A 25275-nucleotide genomic window follows, 5' to 3' on the forward strand; every position below is an offset into this window, starting at 1 on the left:
GTCTACATTTTTATTGTGCCAGGCTTGATTTCTAATTAAATAGTTGATGACCTGACTGTAATGTTAAATCGAACTACATTCTCAAGATTTTTTAATTAGATAGATGAACTGCTAACACATTAACATTTAATGAGCAGGCAAATGAATGGGTTTCTTTTCCTAGTATTAAACTTGCCAACTTATTATCACCAACACCTAGGACTTTATTGTGTTACTGTGTCATGCAATATTCTTGTTATCACTTGTAGCACTAAAGATGGTTACACCTCTGTAATGAGACACATATTCATTGTTTTGACTTTATCACATACAATTTATTTTACCGTTCTCCTGTACATGACTATTTTGAGTAAACCAATGAAGATTTGTATAATGTTTTAGATGAAATGCTTGGGACATTATGATCAAGGCATATGTATTGGTAGGTAGTTTTAAGTTAAAATTATACTAACCACTATTGGTATCTAACATTGCCACGTAATATAAACCTCCAAAAAGATTCTTTAGGGGGTAGTTGGAACCCTAACAGGCTCAGGTCTGCTCTTGGTCATAGAAATCTAAGAATATTTGAGCACAGTGATAGCTCTCAACGTTCTTGGTGCCCCCAACATCCAGAGGCAAAAAATGTACACCAAGAGTGCCAAAGCCAATGTGTTTTGGAGGGCCAAAGATTTCACTTTTCATTAGGGCCTAAAGGGAGTAATGTAACAATGCTTTACCTCCTGAAAGTCATAATATTAACCAAAAAAAGTTGAAAAAATAGAGAATTCCGGAAACCTTTTTCCTGTGCCTTTATTAGGTAAAAGTATGTCCTTAAATGCCTATTTTTTTTTTTTTTTTTGCGATATTCGCCTGTATCAGCTAAAAAAGTTTATTCTTAAGATGCAATAGAAGTATTCCCCCTGTTCTATGAAAGACGTGCTGGCAGTTGACTTGATATAAAATGAAGAATATAATGAAGGGTTATGGAGATTAGTTGTCATTCTTTGTAGTGTATTTAGCAACTCTGCATTATAAATAAAATGCTGCTTAATTTATTTTAGCTGGATTCTTCATTTTAAAGAAAACTTAAAGCTTTATACAGTGGTCTGTATATTTTTTATCTGTAAACTAAGGAATATTTGGAAAAGTTAAAGCTACATTTATGTATTTTGAGGTATATCTCTGCCCAAGCTAATTCACATTAGTGGTTTACTGCTGGACGTTTTTCCACCACTTCCCCCAACTACTAATTTGTGAACAGGCTAGTACACACATATGTGGTTGGAGGATGGCATGGTATGCTATAGCTTCTAGTGTTGTACAATATATAACTGTGTATACATACTTATTTGCCCTACGATGAACTGAGGGCAACCAGAGGCCTAATAAGTATCTGTAACAGGCTGACAAATGTCTGAAAATCACACAACCGCTACACATGGATTTTCAGACATTTTCCAATTCCACAAGTGTGACCTAAGCATTATTCCCCAATTTATTACTGGTACTACAAACATAATATCTTGCATAATCTACATAATCCTTTTTTTATATTCGTGACCCTTTGCATTCACTTGACTATTTTGATATCATTGGATTTTTTTTTTCCACTTTGAGAATATAAATTGCAGCAGCATTAATATTATCAAGCAAAATATATGCTACAATAAATTATCTATTGTCCAGTTAAATATACTTACAGGTAATATACTACATCTCTGTACATCAAATGTGGGAGTCTTTTCCCAGAAAATATTCAAGACAGAGCTTTAAAAATCATGGTAGACAACAGGCATCTGTTTCCATAATCAAATAAATGGATTCAAATAAATTGAAATGCCTCTTATTACTGTGGATGAATCCATCTGCGGAACATTTAACAAAAAAAAAAAAAATAGGTTTGGGTTGTTTAAAAAAATGTAGATGTAGATTTTGCCTGTAATATATACAGTATATATTACATGGGAGTAATCACATGATTAATAAAACCTTTATTGACAATAGAGATTTACAACCAGGATTAATCACACTGGGAGCAGGGGCTTATATCTTAGGGCTTCTTCCCACTTTACTAAATGCACATTGAAATGCACGTTGCAGTGCACTGTGTGCGGCAGCCTATTTATTTGAATTGGTCAGCTGAATGCAGCATATAGCATACACATGTAGTGCATTTTGCATTTTTTAACATGCACAGCAGTGAATGGACATGTACTTCCAATGCTTTGCCACATGTTGTTCTGCATAGGTTTAAATGGTGCAATTGAAGTGCTAGTAAGAGTAATTGACAACGCCACACACATCCAAAAAGATATCTTGTGTTGTTATCTACATTGTAGTGTTAGGCTACATGCACATGGAGGACAGTTCGCATGGGCCTGATTTATTAAAGTTTTCTAAGGCTGGAGAATATACACTTTCAATAGTGAACCTGAGTGATTCCGCAAACAAGCAATGGATCTGGTCCAGGATTGAGAACATTTGCTAACAAATAGCAAATGACTTTAAAGAAATCTATTCCAGGTTTGCTGGATCACCCAAGTCCACCAATGAAAGTGTATTTTCTCAAGTCTCGGAGAGCTTTAAAAAAATCATGTCCAACTTTCTAAAAAGCATCTTAAGAATGTCAAAAGTTATTGATGTAAATGATCCATCTTTATGGACTTGTTCTGCAGATTTTCTGTCTGTCTCATGTGTCCAGATGTCATTAGACCGTGATCGATCATGCAGGCAACCGATCATGCAGGCAACCAAACATGCATGGCCAATAGGCATGTGATCTTTAAACAATCACCTTTGCAGTTAATACAGTGGTCTGCCGAGCTCTGTGAAAAAATGAATTAGTGACGCATATATAGCATTGTGAATTGATGTGATGTTCTCTTCAAATGCTCATTCATTGAGGATCCTTTGTTTTGAACCACAGCTATCTAATGTATGTACATAGCTTAAGGCTAGCCATATGTCTCCTTTAGAAAAGGTGTTGGGAAGCATGTCTGTTCTTTGTAGTTTCAGGAAGCACTAAGGAATAATCTGACAGCTCATACATGGCTAAAAAACTTCTTACTCTCTTCTCTGAGGAAGTCAGCAGAAGCACTTCTAACATCAGAAGGACTTACTGCTATCTCCTGTCCTGTAAAGCCTTCAGACTAAGGTGGTCTTGGGCAGTTTAAACTGAACTCTTCATGCCACCTGTGAAATACGCATACTCTAGATGTAGGATGTTAAGAACTTGTGTAAAACATCCAGTAAATGGTAGCTCTGCATGCTCTGACTTAAATAAATCAATGCAGAACTAAACTAAAAAAAAAAAGTTGTGAGCAGGGAAGTTCTTTATTGCAGAAGGGTCAGTCGATACCTCTTCTGCAATAAAAAAAAAACTCATCTACCTGAATGAACTCCTGTAAGCATGTACCCGAGAGTGACATGATTCTGGCCCGGCTAATCAAGATGGCCAAAAATTCTGAACCATGAAGAGGACAAGGTGTGGATGCCAGAGTTGGCAGGAGAGAGAGAGACAGTGGGGAGAGGCAAGTTTAGTTAAAAATTATGAACAGGTAGGTAAGTTTATTTTATTGCAGAAGAAGACATAGCATGTCCATTCTGCAATAAAGAACCTGTCTGCTCACATTTTGCTTTTGTGAATTTAAATTTAGTTTTGCTTTAAGTAAAGGATTCCACATACACTGTTCTATATAGCATCAAGTTTTTTTTTTTACTAAAAAAAGAAAGTTATATACCAATTTTCATCATCATCAAGGAGTATTGGAGATCTGTTATGTCTGAAGAATAAGTTCTTTTATTTGTAGATGTTGTGTTTGTGTTTTCTTTATAGAAAAAAACTATGAACTTCATGAAAAAATTATCACTTCAAGCACTTTTTTTTATAAAAGGTCTTTTTTTTAAAGTTATTTTTTATATTGATGTACTAGATATGTTGTCTAATCCTTCCTTTTTGTTTAGTTTTTGTACAGGCAAATAAGCTACAGCAACATATATTTGCAGTTCATGGGCAAGAGGATAAAATCTATGACTGTTCCCAATGCCCACAGAAGTTCTTCTTTCAGACGGAGCTTCAGGTAAAACTTTTTAAATAATTATATTGTAAAGGATATTAGAATAATTATATTGTAAAGGTTTTAGAGAATTGTATTATGCACGTATCCAGATCTAGTTTCTAAACTGGAAATAAACTGGAGATGAATCTGATGCTTTTTTTTAATAATCCCACTGTCACCTTCCATAGCCGTAAATGCAGTAAATCTTACAGATATGGAATTCCACAAACTTTAGTAAAGCATATGGCACCCTTACAATAACCTGATCTATTATATGTACCAATGAAAACACATTTTGGTATTTCTGTTATCTAATAATTTCACCAGAAATCTTGTGAACTGATAACTCCCTGGTCTATTTGGAATTACTAATTGCTATTAGTCAGAAATTTCCAACTTTCTATGTGAACTATAAAACACGTGTCTGTGTTATGGAGAAGCGGAAGGTATAGTGTTATGTAGTTCTAAAACAGTTTCTGCTCTAGGGTGACTACAGTGCTGTCTTACTAGAACAAAAAATGCATTATTTTTTAGAATCAACAGTAAGGAAAGAAAACAAAGCACCGTAGAATTGACCTATCTCTATACTTAGTATATCACACAAGTAACTGGTCTCTCAAAAAAGCCTGGATGTTCTGTATTTGCACTTGCCATATATACATGTGAGTACAAGCACACATTCTATGTGTATTCTATAGGGTGCTTAGTTTAGTCTGAACAATCTTTTGTATGTTTTTGTTACTTAAAACTTTAACTACAGGGATTGTAATATTTGTGGTAGAAAGGCTACTTTGGTAAATTTTAGTTTTTTTATTGCTAATATTTTTTTGTATTGGGGAGATGCACACTTGATTTGTTCTGGTTTACCAAAAAACCCAAAATTTAATGTTTCTACCAGGACAAGAGATAATAAACATGTAGCATCACCAGACTTGTATGGCTGGGGTCATCAATGAATCCTTCCTGATATCGTATTTTTTTTTTTTTTACTATAGCTGGTAAACTATGATATCTTCCAGTATTTATTGGAAAGCTGGGTGCGTGATGGTAATTAAAAGGGATTTTGCTACATGGTGTTAGGTTTTTTTGGTTGTATGTAGGTGTATTTAGGAAATCAGTAGAACGAACAAATGTTTCTTTTACTGATAGGGGCTTGTGATGGGGATAGTGTAGTAGAAGGTAAATGATCTTTATTTTTATATTTATAATTTTCTGTTTTTGCTTTTTTGTCAAATAAAAATGGAAACTTGGGAGTTGATGTGAAAAACACAGAATAAGTATTTTTTTTGTATTTGGGCATGGTTCTCAGATTATATGTTTTCTATATTTTCAGTTCAGATGAACTCCTGAAATGTTTACATACATGTATACCTGTAAATATTGTTCACAGCTGTTATATAAGCCCCATATGTTTTATGTCGATACCTTATCAAACCAATAACTGAGGTTAGGGAAACAGGATCTTCTTATGAATATATTTCACTGTTGCCTTGGTAGCAATTGATGACTTTGTTGGCCAGAATCCTTCCAACAAGTCCAATGATATGAATTCAATATGTCCCTCCTACTGGTCACATAAATTACCTTATTATAAAACATTATAGAGCATTGTAAAACTCTAAAAATTAGTGGAGTGGCGTACACTACATTACTACATTTCAGTCTTTGATATGTTTTTCAGTTGACATCTGGTACCTTTTTAAGATGTAGATCAAGTCAGTGTAAATCATTTGTGGATCAGCCCAATATGGATGAGCTGCATTGGTTGGTCATTGATTGAGCAAAAAGTGTTCGGTGCATCTTACATGCTTCCCCTTTTTGGTGGTAATCTATATGGGTGAGCCCTGTGTTAGCTATTCTCATAGGAGAAGAGGCACTTAGCTGCATTCACTCATCTTAAAGCAACTTTAAATATCAACTCCTTTTTTTTTATCTACAAAACATTTATGTCCTTGCATGAATCAGTAATATGAACTGGTGTCTTGCCTACATAAATATGGCTCTGCAAAAAAAATGCAACAAAGGGAAGTTTAGAACACCATTCACGTATTTTATTAAAGCTGACTAGACATGTAGAAGGTAGCCTATCACTGGAGGACCTGGGTGATTCAACAAACCTAGAATGGATCTGGTCCAGGACTTTTACCAAATAGTGAATGGTTTTTAGGAAATCAATTCAAGTTTGTTGGATCACCCAGGTTCACCCATGAGAATCTAGCTTCTCCAATCTTTGAGGATTGGAGAAGACTTGGCCATGCATATTTCAATTTTTATGAGCAATTGAGCAATCTCTAAACTGATTCTTTATTTCTAAATTTTATCAACCAAAGATAATTAATATTGAGTAATAAATTGCCAATTGTACAAGTATCCAATGATTTTTTAAGACCTTTTGATTCCTGTTTAATTTGATTTTAAAGTACATGCCTACAAACTTTTATCTTTGATTTATGTATGACTAGCCTGAATTCTATTGTGCAGGAGAAGATTAATATTATTAATTAATTATTATTATTATTAATTAATATTTATTAATCATTATTATTTATTAATAATTATTATTAATATTAATAAGCATCTGGCAGTTAGTATGATATTAAAAAAAAAAAAATGGTAAGTGTTCATAGGTTAGAGTCAATGCAGTTTTTTTTAGAACACCATCAGACAATAAAACAATAGGTTTTTATATTCTTTAACCACACATTGTAAATGTCTGTATTTTTGGTAAATTAGATAAATGGTCACTCTACTTTTCAGTGTGACAGGACCACAGAACTTGCCGTAGAAATATAGAGAATAGTGTATCTGGGAATGTTAAACATAAACTCTGCATTTTGCATCCTTTCCCATGTGTAATATGCTGGGACACTTGCCTGACATCATGCCAGTAGTTTGTAACAAATGCAATAAAATTTGCTACATTGTTAAAGCTTTGCACTAAAACATCAAATTTGTTGCAAACAGTACCTACCTGATAATGTTCCCCTCCCAAAAAAAGCTTGTATTTGCTCATGCTGCCGTCAAAGGAATAATAGAGCTTCCTCTGATTGATGATTCGCCCGGCTGTCTCACTCCAAATGGCTGGGAATAAGCATGGAGCATATACATGACAAATAAATCTACTTCCTGATGCTGAAAATGACTTTCAGATGACCATTTGCACAAAACGTTACTGATTCTTCAAGCATTGACAAGGATATAGGATGACCACAAAAGAGAGCTATCATTTTTCATTTGCCATAAGTGCTTTTTATCAATCTGTTGTAAAAGAACTTTCACATTTTCATTGATATATTTTGCTGAAGTCCCCATGGTAAAATATTAAACAGCAGCTGTTTCATCCCACTAGCTCAGGGGTCTGCAACCTGCGGCTCGGAGCCGCATGCGGCTCTTCAGCCTCCTTGTTGTGGCTCCCTTCGGCTGCCGCGGGGAGATCTCTGATGGGGGATCCCCTTCCTCCCAAGACACTGCAGAGGAGGGGGATTCCCTATCCGGTGTTCTAATAAAAAAAATCTACCAGTGAAATAAATTTACCACGGGGCGTGTACAAATGGGTGTGTACAATGACATCCCCCTCCTTTGAACCCCAATTCCTCTGGAATGGGGAGATGTACAAAACCAAAAATGTAGGTGCAAGTGGGGGACACCTGTGACTAACACCCCCTAAAATTTAATTGTTAGGCTATCATCAGAACATAAAACTCTGCCCATCAAAAAAATCTACCGTTACACATTGCTGGAGGCACCTGAACCCCAATTTCTCTGGAACAGGAAGGGGGTACAGGTGAACAAAATTAGAGGTGCAAGTGGGGGACACCTGTGGCTAACACCTCCTAAAAACTCCACCCATCAAAAAACCCCTACCCTGTTACACATTGTTGGAGGCTTCTAGCACCTAAACCCCAATTTATCTTGAAACGGGGGTACAGGTGAACAAAATTTGAGGTGCAAGTACGGGACACCTGTGGCTAACACCTCCTAAAAATTCATAAAAACTCTGCCTATCAAAAAAATCTACCCTGTTACACATTGCTGGAAGCATCTAGCATCTGAACCCCAATTTCTCTGGAACGGGGGGGAGGCGGTACAGGTGACCAAAATAGAGGTGCAAGTGCTAACGCCACCTACAATTGAATCGCTAAGGCATCGTCAGAAAATTAAGAACTCTGCCCATCAAAATAATCTACCCTGTTACACATTGCTGGAGGCTTCTAGCACCTGAACCCCAATTACTCAAGATTGTGGGGTACAGGTGAACAAAATTAAAGCTGCAAATGAGGGACACCTGTGGCTAACACCCCTTAAAATTTCATCGCTAAGGCATCGTCAGAACATAAAGAACTCTGCCCATCAAAAAAATCTACCCTGTTACGTTAGAAGCCTCCAGCTTCTAATATACCAGGATGATTACGTTAGAAGCTGGAGGCTTCTAGGGGCATAGTTCAGTGTTTAATTTATTTCAAAGTAGGCCTACACATGCACACTTGTTGTAACAGGTAAAATTAAAAAAATATTAAAACTTTTAAAAGTTTATAAACTGTGTTATGTTTTGCGGCTCCAGACTATTTTTCTTTAGTGGAAGAGGAGGCAAAATGGCTCTTTTGATAGTAAAGGTTGTTGACCCCTGCACTAGCTGAATTTTGATGTGGTCAATCTTAATAAGCAGAAACATAGCCTTGATAGACAATGCTGAAATCCAAGTGGATCGTTACCTTTACAGGCTAACCATATAGCCAAAATCACCATCTTGATGCTGGTCTACAGCTATTTTTACAATTTATTTATTACCATTTTTTTTTTAAATTGTAAGCTTTTCTTGGTTTTCAGGCCTTTAATCCATACCATACCTAGCTCTTACTGCCACTTATATGTGTTGTATCATTGTGAAAATCACATCAGACACTACTAGCTGAAGTCGTTCTCAGTCATTAACAACATCTTTTTTTAGCAGCCTTATATTGCTCTATGCAAATTATTCACAGTGTTTCATGTGATGTGTTGTAGTCTTCCTCTTTCTGCCAGTGAAAAAACCATGATGTGTCACATTTCATTCTGACTGTATTTTGCTGCTCTACAAAAACACAATAACAAAGTGCTGGGTTTCTTCTGGTTCAAAGCCAGTGAAATCCTGTCTCTGCTTCTGTTTTCAACTTGGTAAATACCATAAACCAGTGTCCTGATTATAGTCTTAATGGCCAACTGTTTTACCCAATTAGCATTCTTAATTACACGTTTCCTAATTTCATAAGAGCTACACATAGCAATTCTGTGCAAATATCAGCTTTCAGTGAGCTGGAAATTTAAATTTTAACTGTGATTATGCAGTCTATATTGTGGTTTAATATGACAGAGAAAAACGCAGAGTAAGCCAGTGCATTTGTAATTTTGCATCACCCTGTTTTGCCCAGAGGTTTTGCAAATTTTTAAGCTCTCTGTTTATGCAACAGTTTAAAAAAATATATTTGTCTTAAACTAAATCATATGTTTAGGAAAAAGACATTTTTTTTATTTTTCTTTTATATTTAATACTTTTCAGATAATTAGACATGTTTTTTTCAGGCTAATTAAATCATTACATTATAAAGTGGTTTCAATTTCCTTAGAGTCACATTCCAGATCAACAACAACTAACCATTTAGAGAGGACCACATGCACATAAGGTTGTTAAAGTTTTACCAGTCTTCTATAAAACCCAGAATCTGTAAATTGGCAGAGCACAAGTCCTCTAAGGTGTATTTTGGCTGTGTATTATGAAGTTATATAGAATAAAAATTATTAGTTTTTGGCATGGTATATTTACCACTCAGCTAAGACCAAAATCTTATTTTAAGCTGTTATATTGATTACTGTAACTCACAAGTCTTGCCCTTGGAATGGACTTTACAAACTAAAGAAAGAATTGCTTAGCTGTGCCCCAATCTGCACAGCCCTGACCTATGGTACATTTCAGCTTCTTGTTAGATTGAGGTTAGACAATTGCTCTACTCCCCTACTTCCATGGTTTCTACTGTAATGCGGGGATTCTGAAATGAAATGAACTGTAATCTGGCATCTTTTGTTCCCCTTACTTTGGGTGTCACATGGTCAAAACTGATTGATACTCCCGTCAGGTGAAAGCACTTTTGACCTTAAAACAGATATTTTGCTGGCCACTTTAATTCTTTACTCTGTATTCACCTATAAACCTCATCACTATTAAATCTGTCCTACTGGTAAGACAGTAATTTAAATTACTTGAATCACTTGTGACAAGGTTTCTTTTAGCTAAGCACTTCATACATCAATACAAATTCCATGACAAGTTTTCAGAATAAAGATCACTTCTAATAAAGATAATTAGCACTTTTTAGGAATAATGAATAACGGTCAATGAAAGTTTATCAGGTTCTGTAGTTGCTTGAGTTATTTAATAGACGTGCTAATGATCATGGCCTACTGGTGATATATGGCTGCATAGGTTTGCAATGTAATAAGCTTTATATCTCCAAAGTAAACAAGGAATAATATTTGTAGCTGCTACAATTTCTTGCCACAGGGTTGCTTGAGGAACAAAGTCCTCAGCTATTAAAGTTGTAATATTTAATTGTAGTTTTTTTTTTTTTAATTATAAAAAAATATCCAATGTGACCCAAATTTCATGTAGTTTGTTTACACTGCTTCCTCAAAAAGAAGTAAGCTAAAGAAATCCTCCCCTGAACCTTACCTACATAAGCAGTGGTGGTCTGTAATCCAACAGCAAAGGAGTAATGGTTTCTTTTTAAAGCTGTAAATTCTGAATTTTGTTTAATGCTGTTGCCACAGAACATAAATATTCCCATGATAAGTTACTCCCCAAATTCTGGCCCTTCTCAAATTTAGCTATCCCAGGAGTCAGAAAGGCACGGTGAGAGATATTTGGACCTGCTTTTTTTTTCAATCACATTTGCAAACAATTTTTGGAATTGAGAGGAGGGTGGGATTTCAATAGGAAGGTTCACTTTAAGTGCTAACGTCTGTTTTCCCGTACGTTTTGAAAGTGTGGCACCGCAGTATACAAATACTTCTACCAATCACCTTTACAAATTGGAAAAATGCTGATACAATCACCTTTACTATCAGTGTCTACTGGCAGATACATACACTCTTTTTGGGACACCTATAAACCTAACCCTGCAAAGATATATAGTACGTTTGCAGTACCAGATGTCTCAAAGTAAAGCTTTGTAGGAACATCTTTTTGACAGTGGAAGACATTATTCTGAGCCATCACATAGATCAAAGCTCTAACCACTGGTAGAATATAGTTCTTGTAGAATAATTACTGGGCATATCATAGATTTTTAACACAACTTGGGGTACCTAACAATTTATGCATATCTGACTGCCAAGCACAACTTGGCCAGCAGATGCATAAACATTCATGTTTTTGCCTGTTAGGAGGTTAAAGGGTATGAACAACCAAAACACCGCATCTTGAATAGGACAGGCATGATCAGAATAGGTTTTCTAATTGCTCCTTTTTCCCATATATTGCTTGACCAGTGCTCAATTTGGACTCAACATTTATTTTCATGAATTCCAATTCCAAATTTACACATAAATTTGGTCAACTAGAAAATCCTGCCATATTGCTACTCTTCAGCAAACTCTTTTTTTTGTTTTTAATCTTTTTTAATTTGTCTTTTATTTTAGATGTATATAAGTCTGTGCTCCAAAAAATGTATAAAATGTTAAATATAATTGTATTTTATTAATTCTTTTCATAAGCAAGGAGTTCAGACTATTCAAAGTCGGTTAGGTATGCCTTTATAAATTTACCGTCACTTTTAAAAAGCTGGAACTCATGATTAGCACAGAAACCATTTGGAGTAAAATGACAGACTGCATTTTCTGGTTGGGGATGTAATAACAGAAGGAAAGAATGTTTTGTATATCTGCCCTGATGTGTTCTAGAAAGCTGAACAGTAGCAGTATCAGCGCATATCCCTGGTCACATCAATTATTTATTGTTCTTAGTGAGGTTCTTGTCTGCAGTAAAGGAGATGTAGCCTTCAACATATTATTCTGTCTGTGCTACAGTTGTTGCACATACACAAAAACAGTCTTGTGTTGATTCATACTGTTTATAGTATTGACTTTTTGTCCTGACAAACAGTCTAAAATTCCACGCATTAGATAAACTTGCTTGCTCTGTAAAAGGCAGTAGTAATTTTCATTGTTCAAATGAAAAAAACATTACCATTAGCAATTCATTTTAAAGACCTACATACTTAGAAAATATTGTATATACTGCTGTTAGCTCAATGTCTTTTTACCATAAAATGCTTTTATACTGTATATGGTGGTATTTTTTTATTATAGCCTTTAGGAGTCTGTTGTTTAGATATTTTACGTATTAATAGGTTCCAATTCTGGCCTTGTCACGGTGTGTCAGGGTGGTATAGTGGACCTTACGTGTTACCAGCCCACCAGTCTAAGCAGCAGCTTGGTTTTCTCCAGAGAGGTGAGAATGTTGCAATTCTGGCTGTAGCCGGGTTGTGGCCCCTGAGCACGCAGGGGCTGGTAACTGCTGACGGGACCAAAGCGTAGTACAGGAGCGTGAGCTAGTAGCATAGTCATACGAACCCTAAAGAATACCCAGAAAGTAGGTAGTAGGGCTTGTAACAGTACCTCTGCTGGCCATTTCTCTAAACGATAACTAAGTGAATGGTCATGGGTTTTTAAATATCTGCTTTTTAGGGAGCCCTTAAGTATCAACATCTGTATTAGCTACATAAGTTCATTGCATCAATCAGTCTTAACCCACCACACTTCTTAAAGTACACTTGTCATGTACTTGAATTTGTAAAGTCAGTATAAATGCAATACACTCTGGATTTCTCCTTTGTATAATGGCCCCTAAAACTGGTGTACTGATTTTAATGCAATGTTCAGGAATGCTTCCTCTTACATTCCTGCATGTAATCATCATCTCTTACTGACTTACAAAGACCCAGACATATGCCAAAGCTCCAGTTCGGATTAAAAAGTTGCATACCTTAATATTTTCATTTGTGGCGTTTGTGTAAACTGTTGTTAGGTTAGTAAAAAGTTGAAGACCTTTGAATTAGTTGAAGAGTCTACAATATTGTATTGACCTTTCCTTCACACAGAAAGTATTTTATCATTATTCATTTCAGGCTATAAAATACATTTGTTGCCATTCTAAGACCCTACTTCATAAAGGATCAGCTGTTTATTATAGTTTTAGATGATCGAGTAGTAATTTAGGCTCTATGTTATATTTATTCTGACACATTTCTGAATGTATTAAAAATACCTGTTTCCTGCAAATTAGAAAGTGAATACTTAGCCTGGCTCTCTTCCATGGAGTAGGCAAGATCCTTCAGAATCCATCACTTCTGAAAGTGTCTATCCCCTGATCCTCTGTAACACTGCAGTTCTTTCCACTGACCCCAACATCCCTAGAGGAAACCATGACGAAGAGGCCGACAGAAGGAACCCCAGTATTAAATATCCAGAGATTAGTGTCTGAAGAGAATATAGCTAATCAATTCTCTATACCACAGTGGCCTTTTGTATTGTGGCAGGAGAGGTAAGTATTCCATTTTTTCTTTGCAGGTGAAAGTTCTAGGACCACTTTTGGGTAACCAAAGGAGATTCTTTAGGATAATGAAATTTAGTCACCAATCACCACCTTCGAAGCAAACAAAACATGCTTAGTCAATGAAAAGCAAAGTTCATGCAAGTTTTTTTCATACTTATTTAAAACTTTCCAGTAAGCAAGAAACGTTCAGTTGGGTAAGTGCTTGAAACTTTAAAGTGGAGTAACTTTTAGCTGAGCACAATTATTTCAGGAAGATTTAGCATGCAGTGGTAGAATTTAAATAATGTTGTTAAAGAGAGGAACCTCTATCATTCCCAGAACTCCATCCCCTGAGTACAGCACACTGTGTCTTTGTTGGGCAGGTACATTGTCAGTCACACAGTGTTTAGTGATAGTCACCAGTTATCTTTGTGTCAGTTCTCTCCTGAGACTGTTATATTTAAAACGCAACAGTAAGAGAAACTTCCCAAGGCAACATAAGATGTTGCCACTGGCATCTCTTTGCAGGCTTAAAAAAAAAATTATTATACGTTTTGCTTGTTAAAATATAGTGTTTGCTATGCATTCTTACAAAATAAACAAGCTGTCAGCTACGTGAGTCATTCCATGATGTGCCTACTAGACAAGCAGATTTCTGTGTGAGCCAGAACAGAGGGGAACATTCTAAAGCCGTACTGATAAACTACAGTACCATCATCCTCCACCTGTTTACAGTAGATTGGGGGAGCATTTTCTAACTTGATCAGCATGATTTCCATAACACACTAAATGGTCTGCTTCTACTTCTGAATGACAATACTATTATATCATGTTGGGACTATAAATAACATCCACCTAAATTATAGAGATAAGGAGAGGCTGCTTTATAATTTTACATACATCCTTTCTCGAGGTGACAGTTTGGACCTAAATAGATATACAATATCTGTATCTGTAATATATGTATTAGCATTGCCAAACTAGGACAGCACGGTGGCTCAGGGGTTAGCACTCCGGCCTTTGCAGCGCTAGGTCCCAGGTTCAATTCCCAGCCAGGACATTATCTGCATAGAGTTTGCAGGTTCTCCCCGTGTCTGCGTGGGTTTCCTCTGGGTACTCCGGTTTCCTCCCACATCCCAAAAACATTCAGTTAGGTTAATTGGCTTCTCCCTAACAATTGACCTTAGACTACATTAATCACATATGACTATGGTAGGCAAATTAGATTGTGAGCTCCTTTGAGGGGCAGTTAGTGACAGGACTATGGACTTTGTACAGCGCTGCGTAATATGGTGCTATATAAATACTCTATAATAATAATAATAATAATAATAATAGGACGGAAAGTGTGTTCATCTCACCTAATTGAGAAAACGTTTACAAATAAAACAAATGTAGCCACCATGTTTAAAGGCTTGTAAGCTGCGAAGTATTACATTTTTGTTCCAGGGTTTGGATACACTTTAGCCCAAGTGGAGAGTTCTCCTGGCTAGTAATATAAGCTTTGGTATCCATCACTATAAAAACTAATTTCTCCTGCTACATTGGTCCTGATTTATTAAAGCTCTCCAAGGCTGGAGAGGATACACTTTCAGTGAAGCTCTGTGATCCAGCAAACCTAGAATGGATTGCCTAAATGTCATTTGCTATTTGTTAGCCAATGCATTCAATCTTGGTCCAGATCCATTCCAGGTTTGCTGAATCACCCAGCTTCACTGATGAAAGTGTATCCTCTCCAGCCTTGGGGAGCTTAAATAAATCAGGTCCATTATGTGAAGTAATTGAAAAAAAATGAAAATTTGAGAATAAGACACATTCCTAATCAATATGAAAGGTGAGATTTGTACTTGACTTACAATCATTTTTAGTCACCATACTTTAGGGAAAGCAGCATGTTCCTGCAAATGATAGAATTAAGTTATTTATTGTCAGATTAGTAATTATGAGGTTGTATTTTAAGGAGAGCACGTACTTTCCTTCTGGGATGTTGGTTCCTTACTGGCCAACATAACTTTAAATCACTCCATTGACTCTTGCTGGCCAGCAACAGTGGCACCCATTTTAAACATGTATTATGTGTTATTTAAAATGTGTTCTATAGACAATCAAAATACTGCAGAGCTTTTTGTGGGTACAAAAGAACAAAATGCAAAAGAATAAAAAGCTCAATAGAGTTAAAGGCACATTTATACACGGCAACAAATCTTATACACTGTACAGTGTCCAAATGGTTGAACTTGATGGACATTTTTTTTTCAACCTATGTAGAACACTAAGCAATCTACATAAATAATGATGAGATAAAAGTAAATTTTCATTAGTTGATGCATTTTAAACTTTCTCATCGCCTGAAGCTGCATTATTGAATGATTTAAAGGAAAACATAAAAAACATGTAATGATGAAAGCCATCTAACTGTCATTTTGTTTTTGAAGGTCTAAGCTATGAGACTGTTGTACATAATATGGCTTCAATGTTTAGGGCTTTGGACCAGGAAAGCTATTCAAAACAGGTGGTGCTGATTCTTCATTGGTTGCATGTTAGAGGCTAATTAGGACAGCAAAGGCAAATCCCATATTTTTTCCAGGTTTCCTTTACTAAATACAGCAAAAGCTAGACTGAAATGAATATTTTTTTTCAGCACCTAAAATATATGTGCCACAACACTCCCTCAGAGCGTGTATATTCTGAATAAATAGTTTATTGGTGGAACTACCAAGGGATGTTTTACAATGAACAGTATGGTGATACCAGTATGTTAGAACTTGTTCCTGGGTAGTGGGAGGAGAGGGCTAAAGTTGCAAAAGGCTGACATAACATGACTTATTTTCTTTTACACTTATTATTCTGCAAAGTAGTTAACTTATTTAGGTGTCTGTGTTTTCACTAATGCCCTCTGGCATGCTGTGCATTACCGTATTTTATTAATTCAGTTTTAACTGCAGTTTTGTTGCATCTGGAAGGCAGGGAAATACTGTTTTGCATTAGCATAATGCTGAGACTTATTACCGCCATATTTCATTAAATATTCAGTAGGTACATTTGCATTCCTATTGAATGCATTGACCAGAAAGGCTATCGCTGATGGGCAGTCTGTAAAAGATTTTATGTCATTAAAAGAAATGGGACAGGGAAAATCATTATAGTGGGGTCTGTTTTAACCCTAGCATTGTACCACTCTCTTATATTTAGCTCCATGTACCTCCTTGCTAAAGGGAAAAAGGGTCCTTCATTGACCTGAAAATAGCCTGCAGCTTGTAAGCCTAACAGTAGCAATTGAACAAAGTACTGGGTGATTACTATATTTCCTTTAAGCTTTCTACTCACCTACATTAACTTCAAATGGCAGTCCAATGTACTAGCTCTGAAGTGGTTTCTTGCTTCACTACAATACTAAAAAGAATACCTAGCACTGTTTAGTATTCACAATTTCAAATTAATTTGATCATTTATAGTAGCAGCTAAGGTGGAAAATTGTATAAATGTTAGGAGAAATGTTATGAAATATTTTGTTACCCAAAATGCTGCAGGTGTGTTTTGTCATTATGCCATTATGGTGCATTACCAGCCCATATAAATGAATAGGCTCACTTTACCTAATGCACATTATCACACAACATAAAGCATTTGCAATAAATGTACTATTCAACAGTAGGTGGAGGTTAGGGGTATGCCCTTGCTATCAGGATCTGGGGTCTGCTTTTAAAATGAAGCTTGAAAACCAGATTTATAAGAAAATACAAAACATATTGTCTTTTTTATAACTGTATTACAAAGGGAATTCTTCTAAACTTTTCCTGTATACAATATTTTATATACCATACTGTTAAGGTCTGGCACATGGAAGCTTTTAAGGTCTTCTGTTGCTCAGCGCAGGACCACAACTTGGTTACCAGCTGAGAGGAGCCATTCTCCGAGAGGAGAGATGTGGCAAAGCGAATGAGGTCAGAGACACATAATCATTCTGACAGGCCATTTCACTTTACATTTAATGCATTTCTGAACACAGTAGGGATTATTTACTGACAGTTCATGCCTGTTTACCCATTTTTCCAGCTGAACGTAAAGGAATGTGTATTCCATGATCTGGCTTACAAGCGATGCCACAGGTTTAGTGTTTAACAGACACAGCCTGTCAAATGCACTGAAATGTCAAATGGAATAGACACATCTTAAATTACATATTAAACCTACTAAGACTGTGTACAGGCAAGCACAGACCTTCTATACTGATATTGTCCAAGAAACATGATGTGCAGTAGCCATTTAGAAATGATTTCAGTTTTCTTATTTATACTTGCTGTTTGTTACAGCAGATCATTTAACTTTTGCTTTGGTTTGATGGAACTATGTTCCCCATTTCTCTCAAATATATCAGCAGTGCTGCTTAGAACCTTCAACACCACTGCCTATATACTGTTTTCTCTTTAAAATGTAAAAATGTTGTCAAATACATTAAAAACAATAATGCTAATTATTGTTTTTAAATTTTTTTAATTTTTATATTAATATATAAAAATTATATATATATATATATATATATATATATAAAACATTAAACCAGAAAGATTGCTACAAGTAAACTGAATGCTCTGAATTCTTCAAGAACCTGCAGAAAGTCTGCACATGGACTGTGAAGCAGGTTTTGAAAATGCTAGTACATATATATATATATATATAAAAGATGCAGATTTTGGGGTGTAATTTGACTTTTAGTTCTGCAGAGGTACAGGAATAGTGGTGGGATATACAGTAACTCATTATTTGATGGTAGGTGGAGTGGTTATGCCAGTGTGTTTCAAGATACCAGTAGGGTGTTCTGGGACTTGTAGTTTTACAGGGGCAGCTGAAAGACTAAATTGTGCAGCATGTTTCCCTATGCTAGGTTGAGTACAAACTATATATTGAGAAGTGCCTTAAATCTAATGTAATTTCTATACTAATTTTACTTCAATAATTGGATACAGGATAGAATGCTGGGTAAGAATGTATCTTTATTCAAGTCTTTCAAACATTTACATACCACACATCAGGCGAGCCTATGTTCTGTCTCACTATAGTTGTTCAGGTACTGCAACATTTTTAATGGTTCTTAATGCCACGGGTATGGCATGTTGCTTTATAATGTGGTTAGAGTATTAGTCTGTGTCTTGTTGATTTGTGCTTTTGATGCAGATTTTGTGATGTATTTATACAGCTCAGTGGCCTTGGACTCTTCAGCAGCATTCTGTAATGGTCACTTTGATTTTGCAGATTGACATAGCTTTGTCTAATGTGAGATCATGTCATTTGGCAGCTTTTCTAAATACGTTTGGTAGTGCTGAAATACTTTTATCTCTAGCCATAGGATCTGTTGTATTCTTATTCATAGTGTTTGGAATTCGGCTTCATCTCAGTCAGATGTTTCTATATATTGAGTGGATGACCCTTGGTGTGTCCAGAATGATACTCTTTAAAACAAAGTGCTTCCATATTCTGCCAACAGTTTCTTTATGACCTGTGATTAGAATTTCTATTAATTATTTTCATAAATATACAAAAACACTCTACTTATGTTCTAGCCTTTCTCTAAAGAGTACTTGTGGTACTTAACTAAAGAATTTGCAGGCACATGTCAAATCCTCATGCATTCACTGTGTTAAGAAAAAAATCTAGTACCCATGTTCATTCTGGGCACGCTGCTTATATGGTTCATTGAATTCTAAAGGCAGCGATGAGAAAGTCCATTCCAGCTGGAGTGATTGCAGCCAAACACAGGCAGGGCATCGGTGCCACATTAACCTCCTGTGCACAAGTCCTAATGCCAATACACGATTGCAGATAATTTTATTTTAAGGTAATGCTTGTCATATCTGTTATACAGACATGAGACAACATACATAATATTATAATATTTATGTACCCTTTTGCAGGACATCGAGACACTAGGCAAGAACCACATCCATTGGAGCATGCTCCAAATGGCAGCAAAGTGCCAAAGGGGCTACTTAGATGTTTTATGGAACAATGATACAATTAAACAACAGACTGACTTTTCACGTTAATGCACACAAACTCTTAATTGTAATCTAGAACAATGTTATTCCTCAGTCTCCATTAAAAACACAGAGGGTAGTCTGTAACAGTGAAATGTTTGAGACCCTTGGTCATGGAGTATTGAGCATGTAATGGTGTTAGCAACTGTGAAACAAAACATCTTATGCAGAACAGTGTACTGTAAGATTGCCATATAACATGAAATGTAAACTTGTTGAAAGATGCAGATATACCATATGTTTTTTACATTGAACCTGGAATAAAAGAACATCCAGAAGTATACCTGCTTTATCTGAAGCATTGCTTATTAGTTCTAATGAAGTGTTTTTACAGAATAGCACCAGAATATTCATGGAGCTCTGTTTATGGCACACTCTTGAGTACATTTACTGTTTGTCAGAAGTGCAAACTAGTGAACATATGAGGCTTTAAGACAGGCCATCTGTTAGTCTTAGACTCTTGGATGACGGTCAAACTGCTTTAAAAATAAGCGCATCTGACTGCAAGGGGCAGCAGACATGGTTTTCATTCAACCATCAGAAAGAAATAAAAAAATGAATTTATTTCATGCACTTTAATTTTATAGTTAAGGTTTGCCTTTTTGGGACAGCCAATAAAATGTATAAAAAAGTATATAGTAGGCTGCAGATATATGGATATGGTGCTTTAATTAGTTAGTATTCATTTATATATATATTCACAATATTTAACTGCAACTTCCAGTAATTCAGAACTATTCATAACAATGCTGGCTCCAGAGGTAATTTTCTTCTGCTTCACATTTTTTAGTCATATTGGTAGATTATTTTGATTCTGAATAAAATATTGCTATTTTGATGCATTTTTTAATGGTATTGGTGGGGGCCCTCCAATATGAAAACATTTATATTGGATAGTCAAATGTTCTATTGCATACTTAATGCATGGTATAGCAGCATTAATGGATACAATGAATAGTGTTCTTTGACCTTTGATTTCAGCCAAGACATTATGTAACATTTATATTCCTAGATATATGGAAGGAAACTGCAGTTTTTTTTATTTTAAATTTGCAGGTCTTTGTAATAGGCTCATCCTTTCCCACAGAAATTGTAAAGCCATAGGACCCTGTAATTATTGTGCTATTAAGAAGATATCTGCTGCCTTAATAAAACTGTAATTTTACTACTTCTTTTAGACTGTAGATTGGCTTACTGTGACAACCATGTTTTCTTGCATTGGGCCTGATTTATTAAAGCTCTCCAAGACTGGAGAGGATACACTTTCATTGATGAAGCTAGGTGATCCAGAAAACCTGAAATGGATTTCTTAAAAGTAATTATCTATTTGTTAGTAAATGTTTTCAGTCCTGGACCAGATCTATTCCAGGTTTACTAGATCACTCAGCTTCACTGATCAAACATTATCCCCTCCAGTCTTGGAGAGCTTTAATAAATCAGGCCCATTGAACTTCAATTTAAATTTCAATTTCACTTGTAATATAAACACAGGATTTATTAGGAAATAATACAGTCTATGAAATAATGAATAATAATTTAAAAGTGCAAAATAAAGCATTTTAGTCACATAAAGTTATTTTAAACAGGTAAACACAGAATTAACTAATTAAAACATATGATTCCTCACTGTACCTTCCTATGAGGGGAACTGTTTGAATTCCATACATAAAGCAGTATCATACCATACAGCATGAATTAAGAAGCCATTCAATGCAGACAGGGGAACAGAATGTCATATAAATTAGGATATTTGGCAGTAATGCACATTTGGCTGACCTGCCAAGCAATAAGTAAGGAATGAAAGCAAATATGTTACCTGCACTTTTAGCAAAGACTAGTTATGCAAGACTAATCCATACTCATTTAGTTGATGTCATTTAAAAGATAATGTACAATCAACACTAGATGGGGGAAACACAGCCTGCATGTTAAAGGCAGCATCTGAAATCTGTGTGGCTGCTGCATTGATTGTGCTAGGCAGGTCAATAACAGAATGGCATGTGGTTCTAAATCTGATAATGAAGTACTCAATGGGAACTCTGCTCTCTAAAACAATACAGAAACAAGGCATGCTCAACTAAACATGCCTGGCATTTGTTATATTGTTAATATATATCAGGCTCATGGTAAAATCAGGACCTGTAAAGGGGATCAATATTTTTGTATTTACATATCATTGTCAACATAAGGTCATTTTTGTGTGTACGGACAACAAAAACCAAAAGCCAACACAGGGGGTTTCACTTAATAAAAACATGATAGACATGATGCTTCTGTACATAACTTTCAAAAAAGATGAGGCCATTAAAACAATAGGCCAAATCTTCAGAGAGGATGTGCACTGCAGAGAATCAAGAGCCTAATTATCTGTTGCGGAGACACTTATAAGTTTATGTTGGGAGTGATATTTGTGAAGCTGAAAATGAGGACAAATGCACAAAATTCCAATAGGGAGGATGGTAAAAGTTCCTGGCACAATTTGGGGAACAATTTCAAGACTGCTAACATGGGGTAACAGTAATGGTCACTAAACTAGGCAAATTATGTCTGACATATTAATTATTCATACACAGATGATACAAGATGATTGATGATGGACTCCATAGTATCCCTTTTCATTGTCATCTCTATTCTATTGGAGTGGTTATAAAATGGTAATGTTTATCAAAATCTATTTCAATACTTGTCACCAGGGGTGGATTTAGACAAAATGGGGCAAATATAAAGTAGCGACCCCATATGCACGACTTTGCAACTCCCTGCAACCCTGCCTTTCTGCCAGTTAGGGCCCTGGAAAAGCCGGGGGCAATTGCCCATTTTGCCCTACCCTAAATTTGTCCCACATTCTCATTTACATACAAAGATGGCAGCAATTTTATGGGCAAATGAAAATTCAGCCTAGGAAATCATCAATTCAGTAGGAAACTGTGACATTCTTAAGCTATAAGACTCCTCAGGTCACACTAAATACAGTAACTCCTTAAACATTGATACTTTAGGTTTAGGTCTAAAATAATAGGTCAACCCTATTGGAGTTCTGTAATTCATTGCAATCATTTAGCCTTCTTGCTTCATGACTGTTCAATAAAATATCAAATGCAGGAGGACGGCATTGTTTTTAGTGGGTCTGCATAGCTATGTATACCTAGATGTGGTTTATTGATAGGACTAGTAAGGTGAAACATTGTGCAGCACTGCAGAACCTTTCATGAGCAGATATATTAGCCCCATGTAGATTTAACACACATTAATAAGGTTTACGTTAGAATAGTCTTTTATATATAGATCTACATAATCCTTACAAAAGAGGCTTTTTGGCAACCTTTTTGATTCAATCACATGTTTCATATATTTCATCAAACTATAATTTATTCAAATATTAAAACAGAGAAAGTTGCTTATCAAATATTAGTCATATATGTACAATGACTTTTCATAAACAATCAAATAATTCACCTGCTATATGGTGGTGCCACATGGTGGCATGATTGAACCAGGTGAATAGTGTACTTGTATACAGCCCTTAATTCGTCTGTCCAGGGCTGTGACTTGGTGAGAGAAGCAGCAGAATGATTGGATTGTTTTTTAATGGATTAAATTTCTCATTTCAACTTTGAAATCAGTCTTGCAATTCCTTAAGAAGGAGATTCTGCGAAACACGTCAAAATTGAGACTGAAAAGGCATTGTACATGTATGACTGATATGTGATATCTGTAAAGAACTTTCAGATTGGATAATCAGCACAATTATCAAAGTATCTTCCCCACAAAAGCACAATTTTTAATACCCATAGTTGCAAAACCCAGTGCATGTACATGCAAAGGCCAATCAGTATTTAAATTTAGTGATTACCTGACTGGCATGAAAGGTGGTTTGCTATGTAAAATTATGTCTGAGGTCTTTTAAAATTCCCATAATTCCCTAACCGTAAAATTCCCATAATTCCCTAAGGAATTGTGTGTGGCCTGTAGCTAGTGTGAGAGGAGACGTAATAGATCAGGTTCCATCTGCCTGCTTTGCATGGTTTTTGAAAAAGTGCAAAGTAATTGAACTTAAAGTGTATTACTAGAATATGTAATAAATCAAATCTTTTTAGGATCTCCTGGAAATGACTTTTGGCAGAGAAGCAAGTTTTCATTATCCCATGCAGTATAGATTTTCAGAGCCTATGGGTGCACATGTACAATGCCTGCAGTAGCTGCTTGTCTTGTTTGTCATGTACAATCATCTACTGACAAACAGACCTGTACGGAAACAAAACACATGGAAAAAAAAGAACAATTTTTACCACTGAGGACGACGAACAGATGACAGCGCAGACATTCGAGTTCATATAGCACAGTATACATTGTTCAATGCTGTCATCCTAACATGTTCCACACTCTGGGTGCTGGAGGACAAGGGGTAGCTTAACTGAACAGTATATATGTATATATATATATATATATGGAATAAATACTATGTTCATACCAGTCTATAGTAAGCTGACTGCAAGATAAACATCTTTAAAAAAGTGCATCAAATTTATATTGCTTTTTGCCCATGTTGGACATTTCCCATTACATCCATTTTCAGTGCTTAAAATAAAAAAGTGAAAGGGGTTTTCTTTCATCCCCACACTGTCTGGAAATGAATTTGCACATTAAAACTACTTACAGACAAGGACAGTCCTGCCGCAAAATGATTATTCTAAAGAAAGTTTGTTGTACAGGCATGCACATTCACATCAGTTGAAAAAATAATATTTAATAAAATATAGAATAATAAAATAAATATATATAATATTATAGCTAAATATTTTCTTTGTTTCTGTGTAAAAATAATAATATCTTTACAATAAAAATACTACCTATAATGGTATAGTATGATATTGGATCTGTCCACTTTACAGACTGCTTCTGCTCAGCATTTTTAGCCATATCGTACTGCTTAGCCATTATTTCAGTAGTAAATGTGGAGAAAGCTCCTTGGCTCGCCACCATGTGGATGAAGCCCATATTAGAAAGTAGTAGTTTGCCTAAATGGGGTCATTGCACCCCATGAGACCGAGCCCTCTGAATGGAAGGTTCATTAGTTAACTATTTCCTCAAGACAATTTTCATTACAGACATGCCATTATGGTGATGGAGTGTCATTTATCAGCTTTTGGGCAGACAGAACATAATTTATGTATGCAGAGAAGTGTAAAATTCTTAAAGTGAACCTGACATGAACATTTAATTTTAAATACGAACCACATATGTATAAGTATCTACTAAATATTTGTTGACATAAAAAGTTTGCTGCAGGTACCTTCTGTTTAATTAGGGGGTCACATGAAATATATATTTTACATTCTTACATACTGCCTCTTGTGCGGGCAAGATAGCCACACCAGCTTTTTCTCTTGCATATTGCAAACATATTAGTTTGCAAAATATTCCTCCTAACTCATATATTTACAAGTGTTGGTCTTGTCGATTTAAAGGTGTTATTGTTGATTCTGTATCAACAGCACACAAAAGCACATTATATTTCCAGGATTTTAGAATTTCTGCAATTTTCCAATGAGACTTGCAACATCACAGGCGTCTCCATAATGTGGAGACAATTGGGGGTATAATCCACCAGTGTGTCGTGAGAGTATTTGGAGTT

General features: G+C 35.6%; 1 protein-coding gene across 2 annotated transcripts in view; it reads left to right on the forward strand.

Moving 5' to 3' along the window:
* The window catches only part of ZNF423 (zinc finger protein 423), a 170592-nt gene that overhangs the window by 143285 nt on the left and 2032 nt on the right, over nucleotides 1-25275 (forward strand). For both annotated transcript variants that reach the window (XM_072422942.1, XM_072422943.1), the window contains one exon: nucleotides 3946-4061. In XM_072422942.1, coding sequence (XP_072279043.1) covers nucleotides 3946-4061 — 116 coding nt within the window. The remainder of the gene's footprint in view (nucleotides 1-3945; nucleotides 4062-25275) is intronic.

Source organism: Pyxicephalus adspersus, chromosome 9 (genome assembly GCF_032062135.1).
Source record: "Pyxicephalus adspersus chromosome 9, UCB_Pads_2.0, whole genome shotgun sequence".
Classification (NCBI taxonomy): Eukaryota; Metazoa; Chordata; class Amphibia; order Anura; family Pyxicephalidae; genus Pyxicephalus; species Pyxicephalus adspersus.